Raw genomic sequence first — 27,124 nt, 5'->3', positions numbered from 1 at the left:
GTCACTTAAAATGTAAGCTTTGAACACTTCTATTGCAAACCTTCCCCATCCCATCCTTGTAACTCAACTGCGAAGCCTAGGAGGAACGGAGGGCAGCAATTACAATGAAACCCTCCTTTCCAAGAAGCAAATCAGCCTTTCTGGCCACCAGCTGTAACAGCTCCCCATGGGACCCCTGCCATCCCACCAGACCCCAGCAAGCAAGCTGCCTGCACAGCACCTGTACTGGAAGGCAGGATGCAGTGCTGGCAGTGCTGTGCCTGGCACACAGTCTCTCTCGTCCCCACTGCCCCAGCAGTTCATCCTCCAACGACAGCATTTTGAAAATGTCAGGAAAGAGAAGGCAATTACATGTGAGAAATGTAACACTGCAAGTCCTGACCTCTTCTGACCATCACAGATCCTGCTACACTTCTTTCCATGACAACAATTCGTCTCGTGGACTTAACTCCAACTTGTGTAGCTGTGTTTGCTGGGCAATTATACTTTCTTAAATTATCCCGGCAGTTTCAATTAGCCTCGGTGCTATTCACTTCCTTTCAAGATGCCGTGAGTGTTAAAGCATGCTGACAAGCAGCTGTTATGTTTCACCCAAAAAGTGACTGCATGGCAGTGGCGAGTGAAAGCCATTCCTGTGCAAGCAACGTATCCTTGCCCAGGACTAGAAAATGCTTTGGGGTTCCTTGGGGGTAGTGATCAATGTTACATAAGTGTAGAGTAATAGTTATCAAAGAGTAGAATAACTCATTGCAATGTAGCTAGGATGCTCTGGGTAATTTCTTTTTTGTAATTTAATATAATCTTGTAAAAGCCTTCTGCTTTTGGTGGGTGAGTAGAGCTTCATAGCTCGAAAAAAATGAAGTGAGAACTATTATAAATTCTAGTCTGTACACTTAACACACAGCAACAGCCACAATTTTACTTATTTCAACAACAGAAAAAAATCAACAACACAGACAAGAGAGGCTGATAGCAAATGAATTATTTGGAAACCATTGTCCAGGCAGATACCACCCCTGCACTGTGTGCCTGCCCCACCTGCTCAACTCCTTGTGCACCCAGTGTGCCAGAGATCACACTTGTTTTGTTCATTTGTCAAGCTAGGCTTTTATCCTGCTTATCCAGCCTCTTACTCAAGCCTTAAAATACTGCATGAAGCAGTCATCCCTCATTTCCTCTACCAAACCACTAGGAATCCTGTAATATCAAGAATTTGTTCCAAAGAAGAATAAAACCTCTCTTACTTTCATAGTAGCAAAAAAAAAAAAAAAAAAAAAAAAAAAAAAAAAAAAAATAAAGCACCATGCTACTTTTAATAGAAAAAAAAAAAAAAACAACAAACAAAAAAGGGGTATTCTCTGATGGCCTATCCAAGAAAGGGAGATTCCAGCTAATAATCAAAAAGATGCTGTCTACCAAATGACATATCTGTGTAGTCAGACAACTTAATGAAATCACTGGTAATATTCATGCCACACAATCAATCAGCAGCTTACAGCTTCCCCAGACACCAACAAAATCCTGTGACATGCTTGCTTTGCTATGGAAACAACTTGATATTATATACAGTATTCATTAGAAGGGTGAGTGGTATCAGAGCTACAAAACTATACTCCCAATATACTTCTGCTACTAATAGCATATAATATACATTTACATAAGATTATATCTTCCTTCTAATTATTTCGTAAGGCAGACTTCAACTTGAAATCAAGGTGGTTTTTTGTCTAAAATTTTTTTCAATGTTTTCAATGCCTGTTTCTCCTACGGCTTTTATTTCTGCTTCCCCCAATATTTTCAGGGAGAGATAACAACTTTGTTTCTTCAGAAGTTAAGCAGTGCATCTCAGGACCCTACAGCAAGACAGCATAAAGCTGACATCCTCATGACCATTTCCTTCCACCAGCTTCTCTATCGATACGACTTTCCTAAACTTTCTGTAAGTTATTTTGGAACATAAAAATTCTCTGTCTGGCTTTCCCCCTCATTTACTTACTTGGTATCTCTAATGTGAAAAACATTTTTAAGTTTTTCACATTATCCAAGAGCATGGACATAGATTTTCAAAGTAGCATGGAATCAAGCACAGTTTAATTAGTCCCTTTAAATCTTTCTCTTTCTTGTGTACGTCTTAAAAAAAAAAAGTCTGTTTCAAACAACTGACTACTATTAATACTACAGTATGCTAGCAGGATTTAGCAGTGAAACACCTACCAATATACTGAAAATGGGTGTAGTACTACCAAAACCCCAAGCTGATAAGTGATTTCTGTGCAGGTAAAATAATTCATCACTTGGTGAGACAAAGTTATGTCAAACACGGAGCACAATCAGTGACTTAACAAAAATGCAGGACTATCATATTCCCACAAACATCTGTCTTACACACACACACTACCAAAAATGCAACTTCAAAAAGAGTTGGGGCTCTTGTTGTTGTTTTCTTTGGGGTTTTTACCCCTATAACGAACGATAGCTAACTCAAAGAAGTTAAACAATGCTAGAATTAAAGTGATCTAAATTTAAATATTAAATTAAAAAATTCTTTACCTTGCCCTTAAAAATACACTTGCTATTTGACAGGGAAGTACAGCAATGACAGTACATTGCCATCTTGAGGCTGGCTAGCAGAACTGCATGTCCCAACCAAAATACATTTATTTTTTTACCAACCACAACAGTAATTTAGCCAGAAGTACCAAAGCCATTATAAAACACATAGCATTAACACCCTATGTTTTTGCTTTATTTTTATGCCAGGAACTCTGTAGTTTCTTTTCAGGATTGGATATACTTTTAAAGGGGGAAAATCCTTAACAGTAGAACAAAAGCAAACAAACAAATAGACCTGTTTAGCATATTAGATCCTGTCAGAAAGAGAATCAAGACTATTCATCTCATATTAGCAAGAAAAATATGAAGTTAAAGCTTAATTAGTAATACAGATTTCCCAGATCCTTGGAAATTACTACTCAAGTTTAGTTCACCACCAAAGAGTGATTCAGACTAAAAGATTACTACTTCATGTAACATTACAAAAACACAGTTACACAGTTACACATTACACATCTTAATACAGATATGTTTATAACATAGGAGTGTTCATAAAGAAAACAGCACGCTTTCCAGACATAAGACTTTCTGGTGTGGGTTTAAAGGGGTAAGAATCACCAAGCTACATTCAAAAGTAGTACCTATGTAAATTGCCCTTGCAAGAACCTTTACACAAATCTCTGTAACACAAAGTGATGCAATAATCTGGCACCCTGCTCAAATAAAACCTACAGACGTCAAATACGTAAACACTCTAATGTTTTAGTCTTTTTTCTTTTATCTTTTTTTTTAAATTAACTTCTACTTCTGAAAAGATTGCTTCTTGGAAAACACATGTCTGTTGATATTCCCAACCCTGAAACAGCATGGACTATGGTTGAATTTACAGTCACACTGGAAGCACCAAGTTGAAGCTGTGAGGTGCATATATATATAATTGATTGGTATTAATGCTTTTAATAGAGGTCAGATACATCTGATTTTGCTTGTTTGTGAAACCAATTACATCTATGAGGCTACTTACAAGGGTTATTGGTTTACTAAAATAGTTACATTGGTTTTTCTTATCCTCTTTGTAAGGATAAGAAAAGTTTTGGCCTGTACTCAAAACCCACAAATGGCCATTTGAAGCCTGTTATTTTTACACCCAAGGTGAAGTATGTTTTCCTGAGCTATCCAGAGGTCTCTAAGCAAACAAGAAAAAGCCTCTTTGAAAGTTACCTGCTTGGTTTGGAGGCTGCCAGCCCTTGGCAGAACCCAGGGGTCCCACTGGTTTGAGGGCTGCAGCAGATGTGGTGTTGGCGGGAGCAGGTCTCGCATCCGCGTTGTCCTGGCAAGCAGGCACGCTCCTTGCTGGGGGGGTCGTAAAAGCAGCGGGCTGGGTGGCTTCCAGGGAATCACTGTTCAGAAATGAGGGAAGAATAAATAAAATGCCTCTTGCTAGAACAAGAGAATTTGTGAAATGGAGATGGGGAGAGATATTCCCTCACCCTGCTGCAACAAAGCAGCACCCACTGCTCTGTCATCACCAACAAACTGTTTTTTAACAACTGGACACTTGACACTTGAGTAATGTCTGCCAGAAGTCAATATAGTCAACTAAATCCCTTCACGATTTCCATTTAAAATAAGTAAATGTCAACATGATACAGGTTAAAGTAGAACCCTTGCTGTAAATTTAGTACACTCACACACATTTATACCTTTTTTTTCCCCTTGGAAACTAGGCAAATACTCATATAGGCAGATTATACTTGTACATCTTAATAAAAATCATCAATCTAAAAGTGACTGAATTAAATGTAATATTGTTCTATAGGCCAGTGCTGCCTCAAACAATTAAATATTTCAAAAGAGTTGTAAGTTTCTTTATTCATTAAACAACATGCACAATATTTTATGTTGTCTCTTTAGAGTAGTTTACAGCTGCTTTTATATTTTAAGGGATAGCAGAACTCTTTTAGCTCTTTAAAAACACACATGATGAAAACTGAACTTAATCACAATTCATGTAGAGTGTAAGTAGCCACTAATTATGCTGCCAACAGGAAAATTTTTCATTTCTCACTTGCTTTTGGGAAGCTGAAAAAAAATATTTTCATTTTAAATATTCAACGTAGAGGAATAATTGCTAATGAAGGTCATTTTCAAACTAAAAGGACCACAAAAACAGGAAATTAACTCAACAATGTTGCAAAATACAGCCCAAACCATTCCAAATACATATTTTGCACAATTTGAAAACCCATCAGTTAACACACTAGAAGCCTTGTATTCTTTCCTCTATTGAAGGAAAAGAAATTTACAGCACACGTGCACCACGCGTATTTCACTGGGGTCATTCACAGAATCATAGATTGTGCCAAGTTCATAAAGTAAAAATCCATGACCTATTTTTACTTTACAAGTGCTGCACATGTACAATATGGCCTTGCCCATACAACATGCAAGAACTTGAACACAACATGAGGCCAAAACACAAGTTCATAACCTTGATTTTTTTTGTCTCTAGATTTACAGGGTAAATAATTCACGTATTTCGAATCTTCTTCTGGGCAAGGGATAAAATATATTATTCACAGTTTAGAGAATATCTCTGGTCAGTTTAATGAGTAACAGCTATTGTGATTGTAGGCCTTTGGTACCAGAGGTATCTGTGTTGAACTTACACTGATGGATTTTCTATACAAAGTGTGCACAAGCCCAGTGAAGCACAAAGTGAGACCCTGCACTTTGTTATGTTCAGATGCTGAAAATTATTTAAAGACATTTGTATAGTGCAAATGGAGGCCCTGAAAGTACACATCAGTCTTCTTAAAGGCCTAGGATACAATTCTTTATTACAGCAGATTTTGAGGCAGTGGAGATACACTGCATAAAAGTGCTATTGCAGACTGAAAGAAAAAGGATAGGGAAACATCCTCTGATGTGAAGTATCAGCTCAGTAGTCAAAGATGACAAGGTAGTTTGGGATTGGCTTCCACTATGAAAAAAATTTGTCTGCAATTTCATAGTTACAGAAATGTCCTTCTGTACTGTTGAGTATATTTGACACATAACCCATCAAACCCTTTCCAGGCCAGAGCCCCACTGCAACTTTAAGAATTCCTCATTAACACTGCTGGTGCTAAAAAAAAAGAAAGTTTCCTCCTTCTCCATCCAAGAGACTCATCACTGTTTGCCAGATCGCTTTTTCAGTCTAGCACCTCTTTACTGACTTTGTCTGGAACACATAAATGATAAATAATACAAATCATCTATCATAAAAAAGGAAATCCTGCTGAGTCAGCAGCTGTCTTGTACAGAAGAGGCTCCTTGACAAGCAAAAATAGATGTAAGACAATCAAAAAGAGTACCCTGCAGGTAGAAGGTGGTGAGGAAGCAGACTGACCACATGTCCACAAGGTTGATTGTAATGCTGATTGGAAACTCACTATTGCTATTTTTGTGGTTTATTTCTAAGGCTTGTGAATGATGTGGCATGCTAGTTCATAATATATTCTGAGTTGGAAGGGATCCACAAGGATCATTGAGTCCAACTCTTAAGTGAATGGCCCATATACGGATCTCCTGAAGAGATTATTGGAGACACTTCATTTAGAAATTCAGTGAAATCCTAATGACCCCAAACTAAAAGACGACTATAAACCCAGGTATAAACTACCCGTGATTTTTTTTATCACCTCTGGCAGCTTATGTGCCAGGAGCCTATTTTGACAAAAAGCTTCTCAAGGGAAAATCTTGAAGCCTTTATTCTGACAGAGAGGATCATGCTGGCCTCAGGGCAAAACTTCTGATAGGTCTGGGACATCCTTTGTACCCTGTGTCTGGTTCTTTCAAGCAAGAGTTGAATAAACTCAGGCCGCCACCATATTTCTTGAATTACAGCCTCCAATCACAGTTGCCTGAGAGTGCACATGCAGTGTTCTCTGTAGAAAGATTTATCCATCTTTGTCTTCCTTTCAAAGACATGCTGCTCCTTTAGCAGAGTCTCCCTCATGAGAGGTTCAACCTTTGAAATGCTCAACTTCAAATTCATGCTGCAAAATTAATTCCTCAACATTTTACTTTATGTTCTTCTACACTAAGAAACACTCAAATTCCAATTATTTGTATCCATCTTTATAAATATAGCGAAGGATCTTTTCAGAAGCACACTTACCTTCTACAAAGTGGCTGTACAATACCCACAATTAGCTCCACTAATATTTTGTAACTCAGTAGGATATTGTAAAATGATGACCCAAGTTTCACTATCTAGAAACTACATGATTTGAAGAGACAAAAATATGTACTGAAATTCAAGGACATTAACAGGTTATGGAAGAGAGCTCCCATCTGCTTTTCAGTGCCATTACTAGGAAACCGAGGGAGGAATGGTAAACCTTATGTATTTACCAAGTTCCATGTGAGTACTTTCTCAGACTTTCCAGCTGACACTCACTGGTCAGGCTCAGGTCAAGAACATTTTGATATCAGAACACTTGTACTATTATTAATGACACACCTACCTTCTGTCTCTAGTATTAACATTTTAACTCTGTTTCATAACTCTGAACAACTCCTTCTCCAGCTGATGAATACTTACAGCAAATGTGAAAGTTTTCCATGATGAAAACTAATGCAACCAAGAGTCACATCCCTGCAAGACAACATTCCCTGCAAGGTGGGAATGCTCTGCTGTCAAGCTTTGGGCAAGGAGTTTTAGCAGTGCAAGAATGAAGGAATGGTGAAACATGAGTCTGATAGACTCAGTCTTGCATCCTGAAAACCTATGAGAAGTTTGATTAACAAGCTATAGGAAGATTAGTCAAAATAATTCTGGAAGTGAGTTGCAAGGGAAACAGATTGCAAAAACAGTCCCAGAAAGATTCATGGCAAAGAAGCAAGCCAAAGATGCCTCTCTATCTTTTACATATGCTAGCTTGCACATAACAGACACTGTTGTTCCATGGAGAACAACTCCTATCACACATTGCAGTCTTTTTCTATCAGAGTGAGTACATATATGGAAAACACAACTTTCTGGGGAGCCAGTCTGAAGCCTGGGGACACACATAGGGTTCCAGTGCCAGTGCAAACTTTATCTTGAGTTCACAAAAGGCTCCCTAGACTTACCCTCTCCTGATCAACAAAAACATTGTGGAAACTGGCAAAAAAAAAAAAAACTCTAGAAAAAGTAATAATTCCTCCTCCTGTGTGGGTGTACGTGGGTCCAGAGCACCCATGAAATAAGCACCAGTTTTTCAGAGACCACGTTGAACACATTTCAGAATATTTTAAGAAATTTGCACTGGAAAATCCTTCTGAATGTCTTTAGAGGTTTTGATGCTCTGCCTCTCCATCCCCCCACTCTTGCCCCGAAAAAGAAAAAAAAGGAAAGAGAAAAAAAAAAACAGAAAAGAAAAACTCATGGTCTGTGGCTATAGATGCCTAAACCTACCTCCATCCTTCTATTGAAACTCCTATATAATGCCACTCAGAATTTCTTCAACAAACTTTAGAAAAGCTAACTCAAGCTTCTCTCCCAAGCAGGTTCAAGAGAAAAACAAAACCAAGACACACACAATCAAAAAAAAGGGAAAAAAAATGGTTTCTGGTACAACCAAGCACAATATGATAGCCTTGATTCTGCTTTATGTCTTCTAAAGCCAAAATGGTTTAACAAAAATAAGACTTCCCTTGCACTACATATTGCTGCCTGATGGTTCTCTGTTAACCCCAAGCAGACAACGAGCATACTCTAGAAACCTGAACAAATGCCTTATAAATTATATACACAATGTTTTGCATAGCACTAAAGAGGGAAAAAATAAAAAAGGACTTTTTTAATACAAACTTTTCAAAAACATTTGTATTAATGAAACTTTGCACCTTCAAAGTAAGGAAAGGATGACTTATCTGCCATAAAAACCCTGTAAGTAAACTGTTGCACAAATGTTCCTCCAAAGCTTTGCAGCACAATATTTAAGCTTTGCTGCTTCAGTCATACAAATCATATGATGTATTTTGCCCAGTATTAAAATACATGATAGTTGTGCCTATATACAGGATACCAGAAAAAGGTAGGCATGAGAATTATGACAGAACTCTATGAACAGGGGAAATACACATGCCTTTTTTGCAAGGGTTTTCTGGTGTAACAGTAGAGAAATAGAAGATGACAAACACTGGTGCTGACCAGTGTTCCCACCCCTACTACAAATCCATGGTCTCAGTCAGAGTTTCCTTTTCATGCTAACCTAGCAGTGCTCCAGTAATATGCAAGAAAGAAGAAACGCAAAATAGAGAAACAAAAAGAAAGAGCAGAGAAATTCATCTGGGTGGAGGTTATTTCCATATCAAGTTACAGGGAGGGAGTATGTAACCCTTCTGTAAGCAGTGCTCTAACAGAAACAACTCAAAGTGTCTTTGAGAATAAGTTTCTCTCAGTTAACACCAGTGCTCATCTCACAAGGCCAAACTATCCTTTTTCTAAGGTAATTGTACGTGAAATAATATCAGGAAGATTAACCAAAAGTCATGTCAAAAACAAAAGCCATGTCAACACTCATTCTTGCTGGCATTTCCCAAAATTTCACAGTGCTTCTGCCTTGCAATTATTTTTAAGGCAATAAAATAAGAGCTCCAATTCTTAGACATGAAAGATATTACATCCATCATTTCCTTTCCTGCATATGTGTTGTTTGTTAAAAAACACAAAAGCTCCATAAACTTAAGGTTATCTCTATTGCCATCAGGATGAAACACTTAGCTTAGTGAAAGATTGCATGGCTGTTATAAATCCAAAAAAGGCCATTACTGAGGAGTCTGGTGGGGAAGAAAATGTGTGGATGTCCAGCACAATTTCAGGCCAGTTACTAAGTCAGAAAAAGGTCAAGTTCTCTGGCAGCTACCCAGTACAGAGCAGTTAAGATAGACGGCTTTTTGGAGCAGATGGTGAAGTGAGAGTGATAAAAGGGAAATATTTCTGGAGCAACCTTACTGCAGAACAAAATCAACACACAGTTTTTGTTATGGCTATAATCTTCTTGAGTTTTTCCCCAGAGATAATGCGAAGAAGCCCAAGCTACCTTGGTAAGATAGATTCATTACCTTTTCATGGAAGTTATACATAGAGCCAAAAAATACAAACTCCAAAGCAGTTTATTTACTTGGCTTTCTTGGTTAAGCCAACTTTTTCTTTGAACAAGACAGTCTACTATATACTGTCATATACTCATCTATTGATGAGTATATGGGACATTAGATTTCAGCTCTCCTTCTTTATCAACTGTTTAACTGTGGGAAGAAGTGAGCTGCCATTTAAAATAACATTTCGCATTACATTTGTGTACATATGTAATTAGATGGATTGTAATGCAAAGACATTTTAATACCTAGTTTCTCACACTTAACGGGTATATTTCTCTCAAATCTATTATTTTTTTCTGACATAATCGATTAGTGTTGCTTGATCTTTGTTGAAATTCAATGAGAAATTCACTGACACTACATTTATCTTCTTTTATGTCCTTTTCACATGTTTCTCAAGCCATACAATAAAGACCGTCCTCCTTTATTTACTAGGACGAGACAGCACAAAGCTTCATTTCTTTGGCTCCATCTACTGGTAACCTCTTCTTCCTTACCGGTGCTGGCAGCGTGGGACTAAGGATGAGAATATGGAAACCAGAAATAATTACCCTAATATGTTGTATGACATCTCCAGATCAACACCAGCTATCTTGGGAAAAATCCTTTTAAGAAAATGCAGTTTATGCATAACATTCTCCGGACTAACTATACTGCTACATCACATTTCCCAAATTTCAGGTCATAACCTATTTGAGGTGTCCCTAACAGCCTGAAAATTATGTCCTTCCTTTATGACATTATGAACCAGGGTAACCTGGCTATTGCAATGGCTTAAGAGAAAACTCATTTTTCACAAGTTTAAAAATTACCTTTAAAACCTCCTAATAATCCATGTTTGTTTATTTCAAGCAATTCAACCTGGATCCAATACTGATATGGTCTTTTAAGAAGGCTTATATGGTCTCTGTACTCCCAGTATACCTTCTGGCTCCCTGGCACATCTCTCTCCAGCTCTGTCAGTCGGAAGAGCAACACAGATTAAAACCCTCCAAAACTAGACTTTAACTATGGAAGAAGGAAAGAAGTTCTCTACTGTTTCCTGCCTTTCCCAACAGACAGTCCCATTTACTTGTAAGTGACAGCAACCAAATGGAGCCACTTTGGGAATCTCAGCTTTCTAGCAGGAGTGAGTGAGTGCATCTCCAAAGAAAAATCTTCAAAACAAGGACAATTTCTCCCCATATGGTGAGCAAATGATGGATAAACATAGAGAAGAAAGTTTCCATTCATGTAACAATCTGCCTTTACTTGCAGCTTATGCCATAAACAACACACATTAGTGAGTGAAGGAAGACAAAAAAGGGAAGTCAGAGAATTCATTTTCACCACCATTATTAGCTCTACTAAAGTATCATCAAATAAACATTACAGCTAAAGAACAAAGTCTTGCTGGCAGCACGGCCTGGGCTTCACCTGTAGTGCACAAACAGGTATCAGAACTCCTGGAGAGGTTTTCTCTTTTAATGAGTACCTAAAAAGGTTTTCTAGTAGGTATCATTCAGTGGCAAAAATAAAATTAGTATTCAAAGTTGTGATATATCAGAACAATTCTGTTAATATTCCTTTTTGTTCTTTCTGAAGTAGATATACCACAACATTAGAAAGTTTGATACAGCTTAAGACTGTTTGTGCCTAATAAACTTCTATTTCCCCTCCCCAAGGTTAGGGATACTTTAGCCTTTCCTAGTGACTGAGGTCACCTCGGAATTCATAAACAGGAGGAAAGAACTAATTCTTGTTACTCAGAAGAAGATTCTACATCAAGTGGATCTCAGCTCTACTTATAATTGGGCCTTATCTCTAGAAGAGTCTAACTCTAGTGAAAATGCAAATAAAATCCCACAAATTATTTCATCCTTAGCACAATTTAATACATACTGCCCTGTAAAATAACCAAATAGACTTCTGCCTTTGCAGCTTCCCACTTAAGCAAGAGTTAATGTAGCTGCGGTCAGGAAATGAGAACAAACAGTCCTGTGCACTGAACAGAATCAGCTCTGGAACAAAGGCCCTAGACAGCAAATAATTTTTAAAATAGTGATTTGCTGGACTGCATACCAGTTGTTTGATTTTATTCATTACAAGTGAGTTTTGAAAAATAGCAGCTCTTTGTTCCTGGAGCACCCTTGCAGCCCAACATGCCGCTTACTCACTCAAGGAAATGTTGCAAATAATTCACCCAGATAGATGTTTTAAGCCAGAATATCTTGTTTCTTCTCCAGCTGGCTATTTGGAGCAATGGTGCCTCCCTTGGAGGTTCACAACACAACACAAACAGCAACATGCATATTAGAAGGGCACTTGATGATGGTGAGGAAACCTTCACTTACTACGGTGGACTTGCACAAAAACCATCAGCAGGACCAGGGTGGAGCTTAGTTCTGCAAAGGGGTGAAATCAGTAGGATTTGGGGTTGGTGACCTCGTGTCAAAGACCAGAATAGGCACGCTGCTTCAAGTGTGCAGACAACAGAAACATGCATTGAAAGAGAAGATGGTTTCTTGTGAGTCCTAAGTGCCAACAGTGTACCACACTCGGACAATACCTCTTGCTCTTTGGCAACTCCAGAGCACTTAGGGACTTCCTGGAGGGTCCAATAGCCTGCAGAGGAGGCTTAGCGACAGGTGTGGTGAGCAGGGCATCCAAGAGCGAGTGGTAGACACCAGGTTCGGAGAGTCTAGCAAGTGTGTAAAAAGACCCCATAAACAAGCTAGGTGACCACACAAAGTTCGAGTTGGCTGGGACCATTGGAAACCCCAAAACCCTTAAGAAAAGCCAAGGATAAATGATGTAGGAATTATGCCTAAACAACAAGTCCACAAAGTGGACGTTGCACACTTCAGGAGATGCACAAGACATCCCACTACAGTGTGAGAAGAATTTACTTTTTTTTTTTTACCATTGATAAAGTAAAATAAAAAGTAATTGGGAAATAGTGTTTATTTAATCTTTTTCTTATCTTTTTTTAATTTTCTGGGTTTGTGTTTGCTTTATAATGTATATAATTTATTAGTACATTAGGATATCTATGTAATTTAAAACATAAATGTACACATTATTGCACAATCAAAAATATTTTACTGATATGAATGGATGATTGAAAAACTTGTCAAAATTTTTACTCTTAAGCAAGCCTTTATAAAAAGCAATACAGTAAAGACTTAGATGGAACTCAGAAAGTTGTTTTCAAGCATTGAAAAGTTCCTCGACAATACAGATTATTCTTTGTCACCCATGCAACACAAATGCTATTTACAGTTAATTTACTAACTGAACTGTAAAACAGGCGTCATGAGGAATAGAATGGTAGAATTACTCACCAAGGCTCAGAGTGACAGTCTGGAGGTGAGCTAAAAACAGGGCATGGGAGCCTTGGACATATTCTAATGACTTGCCCACCACACTAGTGTGAAAGAGCTGATTTCACAACCTTGCCAGGGATCAGTTATTCTTGTGTGAACTTGAACTCTCTTAAGCCAAGCTAAAAAACATTCCTTTTAAAGTTTATGTCTACCTGGCCCGGACAGCAAGAGCAGCAGACACAGTAGCAGCAGCCACACTCTTAATTTTTGATCTCTGCTTGAAAGGAGAAAGAACTGAGAGAGGAGTGGGTCCAAGGATCGGCAGACTTCTCGAGGAATTTTCCTGCAGTACTTTTGTAGCACAGAAGCTTTAAGCCAACAAAGGAGAAAACAGAGAAAGCAGGAAGATTGACAGAGACACAGTACAATATCAGACCACATTAATCACTGGAAAGTTACGTGATTGTAGGTTTCCAGCTCACAGAGATGTGAGGCAATGTATTAGCCACTTGAATACTAATATAGAAAACAGCAATTTTGATTTCAACCACAAATAAAACCTTCCCTCCACCACATGAGCATTTAGCATCTGTCAGCCTTCAAATTCCACATCCTAGACCCCGCCTTGCAACCCTGGGTCATTCCCACTGAACCAGGCCCCAGAACACTTCATGTGGATCCACATGAGTCTCCCTGGTATGGACAGAATGAGCCTTGAAGACAATTTATCTTCTCCTCTTTTTCATAATAAACAGTAAACATAGAAAACTTGGGAATATTTGCTGATTAGCTTCATCAGATCCTTTTTTAGCCACCTTTATCAAAACCAGCATGCCCCTCACCCCCTTTTCATTTTCCCTACTTATTATATGGGTGGAAATGAATGTAAACAGCCAAAAAAAATCTGAAAAAACTAGACTGGCACTAGACTGGCTTCAAGGTAAGTTCTACACTAGTGAATCTGTAACTCAGGTTTTTATTTTAAAATTTCAAGATTATCCACTGAATTGCTGTATATTTTTTAAAATAACTACAGAAATCAACGGAACACTCCGAACACTTACATAACTATATATCACTTTTCAGATTTAAATGCAAAACCAGTGCCTGAACACCTTGCTTACACCTAGTGTCTTCTGTAGATATACCTTAAAAGATTTACCTTGTATGACTTATAGACGATTTAGATTGAAAGCTTGAGATTTTATTGAAAGAATTTGCTTCGCAAGTAGGCAGAGATGCTTCATGCCTGCCCAAAAGCAGCAAGAGAAGAAAAGTTGTTAATCAAACACTTATTACACCTCTGGCAATGCTAACTAAAGCTCAGGTGGAATTAATTTAAGGATTTTTTTAAATGCCCTCCTTATCCATAAAAAAACAACAAAAAAACCCCCACTCAACCCCACCCCCAAAAACACAAAACAAAACAAGACCCCAAAAACCAGATATGATTTAATATCCTGTAGTGTTCATTATGGAGGGAAGCACTTTCTTTCACTACTGGTATGTCCCATCACTGCACAAGTTAATACCTGTATTCTCCTCCAAAAACTTCAGGCTATTTGACAATTTAAAAACACACACTCTGTAGCAAATATGACTAACCTTTGAAAGTCTGGTGAATAAGATGTGGAATATCAAAGCACCATGCATTATGCACACTGTGCCTTACCCCCAAAACCTTCTTCCACACTTGGACGCTATATATTCTCCTCATATCACCAACTTTTGCCAACAGAGTCCTTCTACCCGTGACTGCTTTTCCTCCTCCATCAAAGGTCTGCTTTAATTTTTAAATTATTTTTCTAACTTTTGCCTAAAAGCTACTTGAATTTCTAATTATTATGTAAATCGTCAGCAGGTCAGGAGACACCTGTAAGCTGTTCCATCATGACAGCATCATCATCAAAAAATCAGATGAAACTGTATGACTTTAACTAAAAGAGGAGAGATTTAAATTAGATATTAGGAAGCAATCCTTGTGAGGATGGTGAGACACTGGAACAGGTTGCCCAGAGAAGCTGTGGATTCCTCAACCCTGGAAATGTTCAAGGCCAGGTTGGATGGGAATTTGAGCAACATGGTCTAGTGGAAGGTGTCCCTGCCCACGGCACGGGGTGTTGGAACCAGATGATCTTAACAGTCTCTTCAAACCAAACTATTCTGTGCTTCACTGTATGTACAATTACAGTTTCTGATCATGCCTTCCTAACACAGGTGGGCTCGGATGTACCTGGCAAGAGCAGGAGGCAGCCCGAGGACCGTTTCCACACATGGGGTTGCAGAAGGCGGCCACCCCACTGGGTCAGCAGGCAGGGGGAACTCAGCAGTCTGCGTGGCCACAGCACACTTCATGGGGAGATGAGGTGCTTCATCAGCTGGCAAAAAGCTTGCTGCGCCTGGAGCAGGCAACTCCACAGCTATTTTCCTGGTTGATGTTAATTTCACAAGTAGTTATAGTGAGATGAAATATGGAGAAGAAATCTCTCATTTGATTAAAAATACAAAACAGCAATTGACAACTCTTTCTGCCTGGTGTTTTGCATCTTTTGTAAGAAGAATAAGTGAGTAGCAGGTGAGGGCTTTTTTTCCTTCTTTCCTGTGAAGCAAATACTCATTCCCTAGGAATCAGACAAAACTAATTTTTGGGGCACTTTCACAGCTGAAGTTTGACCACTTGTTTAACCACAAAACCAAACTATTTGGGTAGTTTAAAGCAGTTACTCAAAAGACAGCAAACTTGAACAACAGCAAGTTGTATATTAGAAACTCTACCTAGTGTAAGTAGATGACACTTTAGGCATTGTGGCTACTTGGCTGCTGGTATTTAAAATCTGAAAAATTGAATGGAGATGAGGTGTACGCTTGGGTAAGACTTCCAAAAGGTTCTCAAACAAAAGTTCTATGAAATAAAAGGAAGCAGAAGGACAAGTAGCATTCTCAAGAAAGCAATATTTCTCCCCATATTTTACTTCCTCTTGCTTGTCATCAAACCAAAACAACCATTAAAGACCTGACAGTTTTAGTTTGGTCACCCTTAGACCTCCTCTTCTCCCCAGCCTGATGCTAATTTTGCCAATTAAATGAGCAACTTCTGTCTTTGCAAACTCCCTTTTCCATGATGACTACAACTGAGGGAAGTTGTTTAGGAAAACTGATGCAGAAGTGTCAAACCTGTCAAAAAGGAGACCTATCTGAGTTGAAGAGACTACAGCAGCAGTTAACAATTCACGACAAAACAGGTGTATGCGCAGATTCTACCCTTTCCTGGAGTTGACCTCAAGCTCTCCAAAACTTCACACAGCATCGATATGAAATTTTGCAAGTCTTAAAAAGCGTCTTGAAGAAGATGAGGACAAGGCTGATAAGTAACACATGGTATATCCTCCAAAGGGAGAACAAGCTGACTCCAAGTCTTATTGAATACAAACTCGTTGTGTTTCCATTTTTCACTTGATTTGGCAGTAGCTAGAAAAGGACTAAGAAATTACTCTTGGAGTTTTCTGCAGAGAATATTCTTGGCTGTCCACTTGTCAGAAAGTACACAACAAAAATCAAGATCAGTACCTACTATCTAGTACTATGTCTTTGTATTTATATCAGGCATAATTGCATTAAAAGAAAATATGAAAGTAAGTCTGTATGACTGTAAAAAGCATGTATATAAAAAAGCAATCTAAAGACCTGCTAACATTGCATCTGCTTTACATTAGCTATGTGTTTTCTCAGGAAGTGCCAGATTCTGTGGTTTACATGGTCTAAGGTTGCCAGGATTACCTTTTAAGATGACTTTTTGCAGCTTTCTGGAAAGGCTGTAATTGCTCTTAAATATTTTAGTGCTAAACTTAGAGGAGGACACTGCATATATGAAATAGACTAATAATACACTACAAATTATAGTAGTTGGCTATATTGCTATGCTACTAGTTAAGGCTTTTAATAAAGAACTAAAACTACAATAAAAAAGCATTATGAGGTCTGCCTTATAAGCAGTGAACCTAACTTTAATCCAGTAATCAAATCCAGATCCTTCATACATTTCACAGCAAGCTTTCTCCTTCTTGGTGGTTTAGTAGTGGGTGGCACAAATCACAGAGCTTCAGCCAAGGAAAGATGGAGCCCATTAGGAAAATAAGGACCTATGCCAGTCACTGACAACAAATGCAAGGCTTCAGTGGCAAGAGAAATCTACTGACCTTAGTGCCTGACATGGCACTCACCAGTTGCTCCATACAGATTTCCAATAGCTGCCATTTTGTAAAAAAAGGGGGTTTGGAGATCAGATTTGATGTATTTCCCACCCAAAAGAGTGTTATAAAAGCAGTGACATCAGCTCAGTAACAAAACATTAACATCGAATATAGTTGCTTGTCTCATTTCAGGAGAGAATTAAGATTACACAGCTTTATCAAATAATTTATGTTCTCCTTCCCACACTCAATGCTAAACCTTTCCTCTACAGCTCTGCTCAAATTTCTGCCCTTCTTGAGCAGAAAATTCTTATAATCTACTTTTTTGACTATTTGTATAAATACTTTGGCTCTTGTCCTGAACCACCATGAACATATCTGTCCTTTCTGATTTCTCATTTTGAAGCTGCTCTCTGGTTAGGTTAATTTTGCCAAGTAATAAATTTAGAGCCACAGGTTTTGAGTGAGAGAAGTTTTAAATTTCCTTTTCCTGGACTCAGATGCAGAGCTAGGATTTAGAAAAGACTCCTTGGTGCTCAGAACACTATAGCTGTGGTATCTGCAAGGCATCCCTGCAGCTCAGTAGAATCATAGAATGATCTGGGTTGGAAAGATCATCTAATTCCAACCTCCTTGTTGTTGGCAGAGACATCTTTCACTAAACCAGGTTGATCAGAGCTGCATCCAATCTGGTCTTGTATACTTTCAGCAATGGCGCAAGTGGATGTAATCACACTAGAGTTTCATTGGTAGGCACGAAAATCAATTATTGAAGCAGTAATTTTTCCCCTGCCCTTTTCATCCCAGGTTTCCTGCTAAAATAAAAATCCTCACCAGGAGTATTGCCATACATCTTCTGCGTGTATTTTTCATCTTTGGTGATTTGAGAGAACGTGCTGCTGAAATATCACAACCAAATCTTCTTTACTGTATTGGTTCAAACCAAAGGTTACCATGAAGGTACCCACACCACCATCACCCACTATCCCTTCCTGCCCACTGTCATGTTAGCTCATGGAGGTACCTGCTTCTCCCAGACAACAAAAAAAGTCTTCAAAAGATGACCAAACAGACTTTTATTTTGATGTCAGGTTTCTCCTCACCTCTCAGCTAATTGAGACTACTGCTTTAAAGGTGAGACTGTCAATTCCAAATCTTAGTATTAGTTTTCTAGTTGCAGAAAGCCCACACAGGTGTAGGCAATAGTATATTCTTGTATGCTTTACAAAAGCATGAGTTTCTGTCTAGGGGCCTGGCAGGACCAGGCATCGTTAATTTAATTCTCATTTTTAAAGGAACAGCTTTGTTTTCAGTTTATAACTTTGTTCTTGTGCATGTTTAATGAACACTAGCTATCTGAAACTAAAAACCACTCCTGCACAATGAAACACAAACCTCCAGAAAATGTTATTCACCTTCAATAAGAGCATCATAACCCTTCAAATTACTGTCACTGTCTAATATTCATAGATGACCTCCAAACCACCACCAATCTTGCCAAGGTAAGCATCAGTAAAGCTATCCAATGCCAGTGACAGGAAATTTTACAGGTAATCCTGTAGTTTCTTTGATTGCATCATAGCACATCACAGTGTTATGAAATTAATAATCCACATTTTTCTATTTTTAAATTAATATTCACTTTTAAGTTGTTGAGACCACTGAAAAGCTACTCCATCCAAGTGATAGGGTGGGTACCCCCCAACAATGTACACACACTAAATATTGTGTCTTACTGTAACTGGTAACCATGAGACTGTTCATGAATTTCCTCAGCTTCATTTAATTTTTCTTCTTCCTCCTCCTACTATTTCCAGGAAAATCCCTAGTCACAGCAGATTAATGAAGTTTATTTTAAGTGAATGACAAACAACTGTCTCTCCTCCAAGACAGACAAATCCAGGCTAGAACATATAGATAGATTGCTACCTGAATCAACCCCACCCCCCCCCCAGTGAATAATTTACCTCCCAGGAGCTGCTGTGGCAATATGTTCAGAAAGTCTGGGAGAGGAGACACCGCCAGGGCAGGAATCTGCTATTGGCAAAAGAGCAGCTGCAGGTTCTGGTTTAGTACTGTTTTCACTCCAGTCAGACAAATAAAACCAAGTAAAGACACACAGAAAAAGAGATTTTTTAATCCACATTAAAATAGTATGCAGAACAGGAAACACTGTGCATGAAAGTGTTAGTATATTGAAAAAAAAGAAAAAAAAATCCAAACCAAAAAAAAACCCCAAAACCCAAAAACCAACCAACCAACCAAGCAAAAAACCCACCAGACTCCCCCCAAAACCACCAAAAAGACCATGGAGTTTTCAGTAAAATACAATTAGGGAGTATCATGCTTTCAGTGAAGGTTGAGTGTGTCCTGCTGCTTTTAAACTCAGAAAGCCAAGTAGTATTTTACAGCTTTATATGCTTTTTGCTACAACTTCCTTGGGGTGTTAGTTTTGTGAAGGTTAAACTATATGTTTCTCAATATTTTTCATATCCTTTCTTTTATTCAGTTGCGATAGGAAAAAACCCCAAATCTAGAAAATGTTGTCTTAAAGCTCTCTACTGGAAGAAAAGCATCTATCAGACATATCACTGTAATACACAAAAATAAAACAAACTACAATGTAGAGAGCAATCACAGCAACAAGTTTTGAACAGACTGAATTAGCCACAGGGGCAGGTATTGCTGCCGTGGTTTTTTTTCTTATATTAGCACGCAGAATCAATTATCTTAATCAAGTAGGGACCCTTAAGTGCTGAAAATTATTGAACACTTAGGAATGACCAGGGAGCAGACCTTGTAGGTGGTAAAAGCGTGGATGGAAATTCTGGTGTAGGTGGCATCTCCAAAGTCAGGGTAGCTATGGAGTTTTTATTCAAAGTAATACAGGTATCCTGGGCTCCTGCTCCAGCAGGTAGATCTGCATGTATGCTTTACATATATTTATGACATAGGGGAGAAAAAAATAAATACATGATTTATGACAGGTTGTTTCAGGACTGACCAAGAGTAGGACAAATATTTTCCAGCTACTATGGATTAACTAAACTACAAATCTGGAAAATCCAGACACATCTTCACTCAGGACAATGAATTGACTCTATGGTTTAAAGCCAAAACTAAATCTATACCTGGTTGCTCAAAAGGAGATGGCTAAAAGTGAATATGTAAAACAAATTTGGAAATACGGTGCTGCAGAAACAGAACTAATTAGTTACTAAAACACGTAAATAAACTTTATACAAAGGCCAGACACTGTCTTTCTAAGTTTTAAGTAACTGGTTTAAAAGCTGCAATTTACACATTTCAGTGAGGGCTTTCTAATTCTATTTCTTGTCCTTCAAGCTTTTCTCTGAAGAGAAAAATCTATTTTAGCCGCACAAAAATCCCTAGTAGTTTACAGTTTAAAAATAAACAATAATAAAAAACCACACAGAAAATCTCTCTTGGACAATGCCTGCCTGAAAAGCTGAATATTACTAAATTGGGATATTTTTCTGTAGATTACTGATGAAAGAGAAGTTTCAATTTCATTATCATATTCATACTGCTAGGAGATTTCTAAAATTTAAGCTTATTCATTTATATCAAAAACCATTCAGAATATTTTTTCAAAGATCAGATGTATGCCGGGAAACAGACATGAGCTAGGGCATGTCATTCACATGCAAATGAAAAAGTGGCCCACTGTTTTGGAAACAGTAACAGAAAGTCCAAAATTTAACACCAGTAACTGTTGTGCATGGGGATATCGGGTGAAGAAAAGACATCTTTAAAGCAGTAAATGAAATTAATTTCACCATTCATAAAACATTTTTGGAACTAGTGATTTTTTTTTTTATTATGAATTTATAGAAAACTAATAGTTTTAGTAGCCTTTCTCAAACTACTCCTGTATCGTCAAAAGACAGACTTTATCAGAGGTTTCTATTCTTTGGATTATTTAGAGAGGGTTTTTCTTCTATTTCTCCCTAAAGCAATTCACCCTTCGAGGGATAAGAGCTGGTGAGACAGACAAACATAATGGTAAGTTTAATAATGACATGAAAATATTCTCATTACCTAGAGACATCCCCAAAACATAGAAATACTTGAAGGTCAAACCATTCTGCCTTTAAGAAGAAACCTTTACAGAAAGTTTAAGTGATTACCTTTCATAGTTTTCATTGCATTGATGTTCTCTAAAACTCCCATCTGTCTTTCCATTCAAAAAGAAACTATAGAAACCCAGCAAAACAATTTTATACACTACTTCACATTCCTACTTTAATATGTGGTATTCTATCAAATGATTATATTGTGGTGTAAGTGCACTCAGTAACACACTTGGGTTTAGTAACACAGTACTCACTATCAAGTTATGTGATGCAGGGGAGGGCAGAAATCAAACTGATGGGCACTTCTCATCAAAACAGTCTTTAGTGAGATTTTTAAAGTGAATATTTTCTCCCACTGTCCCTAAGGAATTAACCCAAAAGGTGTGTAAGATGTGGTATCCCTTGGTCCATCATTACCAGGGCAAATCTAGTTGTACTTTATGCTGTGCATTGTTAGGCATGCACATTGGTGACTGTTAGTGTTAGATAACTTGGCTATTACCTGAAGTCTCCATTTTCTGTTTGTCTTTTCCTAAAGATAAAATGACAAATACCATAAGCTACTGCTGTACTGCATAGCAGCATAAACCCTCTGAAAAGGAAACACAGGTTTAATATGCTTCCAAAGGTCTCTACTCCTTTCAAGTTCCTAAGTTGTGCAAGAAAAAAACAATCCCCCCAAGTCAGCAGAAGCATCTGTTCACACGACTAATTCCAACAGAAGACCGTGTAGGTCAGCTGCATAAACACCAAACCAATTGCAATGGTTCTCACTGAGCAATTATGAAAGACTGGGCTTTTATATATGCTTTACAATTCACCTTTGAGGTCTGAAACATTAGTCGGTTCAATAAACACTGCAAAAGTCAAAAGAGAGTTTTATTTAGAAGAAGAATTACTCCTGTAGCCCCCCAAATGGGTCAATAATTTTATTGATTTCTGCAAGTCTCGTGTTGATTTTGACAACACAAACACATACCCCATTTTTAACATGATCAGGAACTCTAATCCTGTGATAGTTTTATACAATTCAGATTATTTCTAGTATGCAGCAGGGATTTAATTGTTTCTCTTCCTATAACCTGTGAAGGTGCAACGAAATTTCAGCTCCATGCATGAGAAGACTATCCAAGGAGTCCAAGAGACTCAAAAGAAAAACAGACAGAGCTAAGATAAAAGCAACTTTTATTAAAATACTCTTCAAGCTTCAGAATGCATAAATTAATGAATGTGTAGCTACTATAATACATTATTTTACAGGAGAACCATAGGGCTGTGAAGTTTTTATAAACACAAGAAAGCCTATAAGCTTCACTCTATAATAAATAAATACTACTGTCTTATCTTGTGTTGAAGCTCTTACAGGTACACAGCAACATTCTGCTCAATTATTCTTTTTTTTAAGTTTTCCAAAACATGAATATATTACTAGTCTAAGCAGCAGAATCCTTATATTGAGCTTTCACTTCAATTCACAACATTGGAATATATTTTTTTAATTTATTTTTTCTTTGCTTAAAAGCAGTCTGTCTTCTTGCTGTACTTTGTAAAACATTTACAACCACTCTAAAATTGACCTGCTAATCAAACCCAAAATAATTGTCCTGGTAAGTATGACAGCTTGAAATAAGTGCATACAGTTCCTCTTCATCTTCTTCCCCCAGCCCCAAAATCAAGGTAATACAATTTCTTATTCTTTTGTTCAAAATTTTCTGCTTTCTAACAGCCTACAGTAACTGAAACTCAGCAATGCAAATGACTCCTTTCAGGCAAAAAAAAAAAAAAAAATAACTGAAACAGCCATCTCCTCCCCCACGTTGGAAGATTCAGCCACCCAAGTTGTTCTGTTTTAAATATGTATTTTTTTGTCAACTAATGATTAGCACAAAAACATTTTCATCCCATTTTTTACACGTCAGTAGGAAAGTGTTAGAAAAGTATAGAAAAGGCTAGAATTTCTCTCGCAGAAAGGCTAGTGAAATAAGTTTTCTTTTTTCTCTCCTTTTTTTTTTTTTTTGCAAAGCAGATGGAAAAGAAGAAAAGAAGGAAGTGTTTGTGTTTTGCTTTTGCAACTTGGGTAAGATCACTGGACATTAAGAACACGTGCTGAGACTTCATGGTGCCAGTCACGTAATTTTGTATATTTGGGGCTAATGACGTGGCTGTGAACCTTTTCCCTGTGGAAAGAAGCGATAGAAGAAAAATAAGAAAGAAAGAAAGATTGTCTCAAGCAGTTTCACAAGTGAGCATGCAAACTCCATGCACTATTCCTATCACTTTGTTTTCCTCTCTGTCAAAAAGTTGGATCCAGTGTTAGTCAAAGTCTCGACTTTAAGAATGATTAGATTTAGCTGCTGATTGGTGCTCATTTTGAATAACACTTATTCCAAAGCAAGGAGACAGGTGACCCGCATTTGCAGTCCAGAACGACAGTATTTTCCAGCTATGCCTTGCAATCTGATGAACACTCGCAAATCAAAAACGCCTGGTTAGACTCAGGAAAAGGAAAACACATCAACAAGCTGACCTCATACAGACAACCAAATCAGTCCAAGCTTACAGAAAATCTCTGCACAAACTCCTGCACAAACTTTACTACTGGACTGCACCAACAGATTTAAAAAGGTTTGTCTCTGGAGAAAAAGATCTTGGTTTTTACATGCTGAAGTAAAAGGCAAAAAAGAAGCAATATTTTAAAAACATTGAGATGTCACACAAATGCACCAAACACTACAAGTTAAGAATTAAGACATGCAAAGTATTAAAGTAATAAAAATGTAAAACATCAACTCACTTAGTCTTCTTTGCAGCTTCATTTTCTGGTTCTTTCACTGAAATAAAACAGAAAATTTTTATTTTCTGAGGCACTAAATACACTGTACCACCACACTGAGATTCTCTCCTGTACCAACACATTCACCACAGGAAATTACAACAACACTTGTTAGGACTCTCTGATTCTAAATATGCCTCAATGAACATGAGTTATGTCTAAAACTTCAAGAGCCTCTTTCATAGTAGAATTGCTGAAAAGTGGCTCTGCTGGTCTCTGCCCTTTCCCTTGGCCCTCTCTCCATGCTGGTGTCAAGAAAGGTGATTTGAGAAGGTGAAGATGAATGGAAGTTGAGAGGCATTTCTTTTGGACAAACATCCAGTGGGTTTATATCAGGTGATAATCCAAGCATCTGTTTGCAGTTAGGCTATAACCCATCAAGGTTCTAGAGGTCTGCACAAGGAATAACGTAAATTCCCAGCCCTGATTTAAAGACTGGCAAATCTAGTTGCAGTTATTTTTTACAGCATTTGTAAACATGATAAATTCATCTGTACTGGATAACATGTTATTTGATGTTCAGGTCCACACTCTGCCTTTACAAGGACCAATGAAGAGAATGGAACATAGACAATGATCTGTTAATAGACTAGCACAATACAGTGCTAGAACAAAACAATCAGAAAACTGTCCAAATTCAGACTATTTATCACACATGGACAAGAATCTGTATTTGGGGACATGTTATCACTGGTTTCTAGAGACAGTGGATTTAATAAAATCTGCCCCCAGAGAAGGGGTCCAATTTCCTCAATGCCCTCTTTATTACAGCGTTAACTATGAAAAGCAGCATAATGAAATAATCACAAATCTCATCCAGTGAATTATAGCTGACAGCATAACATGAAATTGAAGTTCTACAATAAAATTATATGACTGGGAATGACCTTCTCCACATCACCTGTTCCAGTCCACCAATGCATGTAATCACACTAGCATAAGGAGAGGATGGAAACATAACCTCGGGATTAACTGAGGAACTATGGATTTGTGTTTCTGACTGGTTAAATCATTGCATTTCACATACTTTTGTATGCCTGACAAAGACTTTCTACATACCAGAAAACACTTAATTTTTTTAAGCATAAAATTTGAACGGGAATGTTGCCATTTTGATAATACAGGGGGGAAAAGAAACAACAAATACATATCTGTCAACATATTTAGGAGTAGAAGTGGAAATTTTAAGATTTACCTAGAATGTATTAATTCAACTTAATCAGGAATAGTGTCCAGTAATGTATCTATCCTGAGCTATTTAGCGATTGCAGGAGTTTTACAATAATATTTTCCTTTTAATACTTCCCCTCACCCCCAGCTTTTTAAACAGTTATCTGTCCAAGACCATTAACTTCTATTTCATTTAAACCAAGCCACTCACTATGATCGGTGCCCGTGATTTGGGCGAGGATGCGGAAGGAGCGGGACTGGGTGGTGCCTGTCCGGGGATGCCAGTCTTCCGTGTCTTCAATCAGGCGCTTCTTGCTGGCATCGCTGTGGGTGGGGGTGTGGTAAAACTCCGTGTAGGTATCCACGATGTGCTTCCGTGGGGGGCTGCGTCAAGCAGAAGAGACAGCAGTGAGCAAAAAGTTTGAGAGGCCACCTGGGTTTGGGTAGCTACAAAGACACGGGCAGAACTGTGACTTTTCACAGCGTTTAAAGGCAGCTTCTGTGTTTAAAGGCAGAAGTGCAGCAGTTCAGGCCCGCCTGAACACAGATTTAGTTCTCTGAACCAAACACAGCTTTATAATCACTCCAAGCTGAATGAAATATGTTTCGCTGATGGAACATTTGAAACAGTAAAAGACAGTATTATTGAGACATTTACATGTTTAAACTTTTACCGTTTTGGTGGGTTTTTCCTTGGTGATGACAGAGTAAGACAGCAAGAGAAAGTTTTCCACCATAAACAGGAAAAGGAGAAAAAGAAAACATGAAATAAAGTCAGAAAGGTGAAACAGAAGTGCAGCTAATTATTGTATTGAATTAGTTTTGAGAGAAAGGGGAATTAAAATCCAATTAATAGTGATATTCTCATTCTACCACTAAAACCACAGAACTCCCATACTTAAATGAAACTCACAGGGATTTCCTTACAGGGATGAGAGGGGAGTTTGCCTTGGTATAGCAGGGTAGTCTACCTTGTTCAGATCAGGTGCCCCTTGGCTGACAAGAGGTAAAGCACAGCTGTGTGCATGTGCAAGGGTCACACAGTACACACCAAGTCTTTTGCACTTGGCAAAGCCTGGATCAGAACCAGGCCATTTGAAAGCATAATGAGCACAATAAGGAGATACCCTCTTTGAAGGACAATAAAGTAGGGTGATTGTTTCACCTGGCAATTTTCCCTACAGTAATCTACATGCTATTATCTCTCCCTGCACTAGCAGACTTGCAAGGATTTTAAAGCTTTGGTTCCAGGAAGTGGTACAAATAACATGTAATGGCACTGATCAGTTTAGGAAAGGGAACAGAAGACTCGAACTATATAAGTTACTCCTAAATTCTACATTTGTTATTCCAAAGTATTCATCTTTAAGACCCTCTAAGTGTACGTTTACTTTTACATAATTTACAGGAGAAAAGCTGCGCAAAACTAGCTCCTAAAACATAAAACTTCCAATAATTATTAAAAACCAAAAGTTTTTAAACCAAAAACTCAACAGAATGTTAAAAGTCCCTTTTATTTTTGCTACTACTTCCTCTCTGTACTTTTAATGTCCATACTATTTCTGGTGAAGAAAGGTGGAAAATATGAGTGAAAATTATGTTAACTGTTAACAAGTTAACTGTTAACAAGTAAGAATTAGTTCCATTCAATGGAATGCATTAGTAAATACTTACAAGAATACTTAATTCTTGAAAGAATGTGGAAGATATGATACAAAATTATATCAAGACACTGAATTTATTGAAACACAGCATTATTGAGGTACATGTATCACACATCAAAGTTCCCATCAGAGAGAGAGGTACAGAAACAAAGACAGTGGTATGTCCAGGATGGAGAAC

At 37.9% G+C, this 27,124-nt stretch overlaps 1 protein-coding gene across 12 annotated transcripts in view; it reads right to left on the bottom strand.

Annotated features, from left to right (window-relative positions):
- Nucleotides 1-27,124, bottom strand: part of PDLIM5 (PDZ and LIM domain 5) — a 126,648-nt gene that overhangs the window by 23,284 nt on the left and 76,240 nt on the right. For 6 of the 12 annotated variants that reach the window (XM_064651929.1, XM_064651930.1, XM_064651928.1 and 3 more), the window contains exons 6-9: nucleotides 25,957-25,974; nucleotides 25,494-25,666; nucleotides 24,074-24,110; nucleotides 3,775-3,953 (exon numbers count right to left, since the gene is read on the bottom strand). In XM_064651929.1, coding sequence (XP_064507999.1) covers nucleotides 3,775-3,953; nucleotides 24,074-24,110; nucleotides 25,494-25,666; nucleotides 25,957-25,974 — 407 coding nt within the window. Of the gene's footprint in view, nucleotides 1-3,774; nucleotides 3,954-22,447; nucleotides 23,457-24,073; nucleotides 24,111-25,493; nucleotides 25,667-25,956; nucleotides 25,975-27,124 lie in introns of those variants that run through there. The other 6 variants (XM_064651932.1, XM_064651934.1, XM_064651936.1 and 3 more) reach the window with 3 other exon arrangements.

This window comes from Pseudopipra pipra, chromosome 4 (assembly GCF_036250125.1).
Source record: "Pseudopipra pipra isolate bDixPip1 chromosome 4, bDixPip1.hap1, whole genome shotgun sequence".
In the NCBI taxonomy this organism is placed as follows: Eukaryota; Metazoa; Chordata; class Aves; order Passeriformes; family Pipridae; genus Pseudopipra; species Pseudopipra pipra.
The sequence above is the reverse complement of the archived record's forward strand: the minus strand, read 5'-3'. Positions and strand labels throughout refer to the sequence as shown.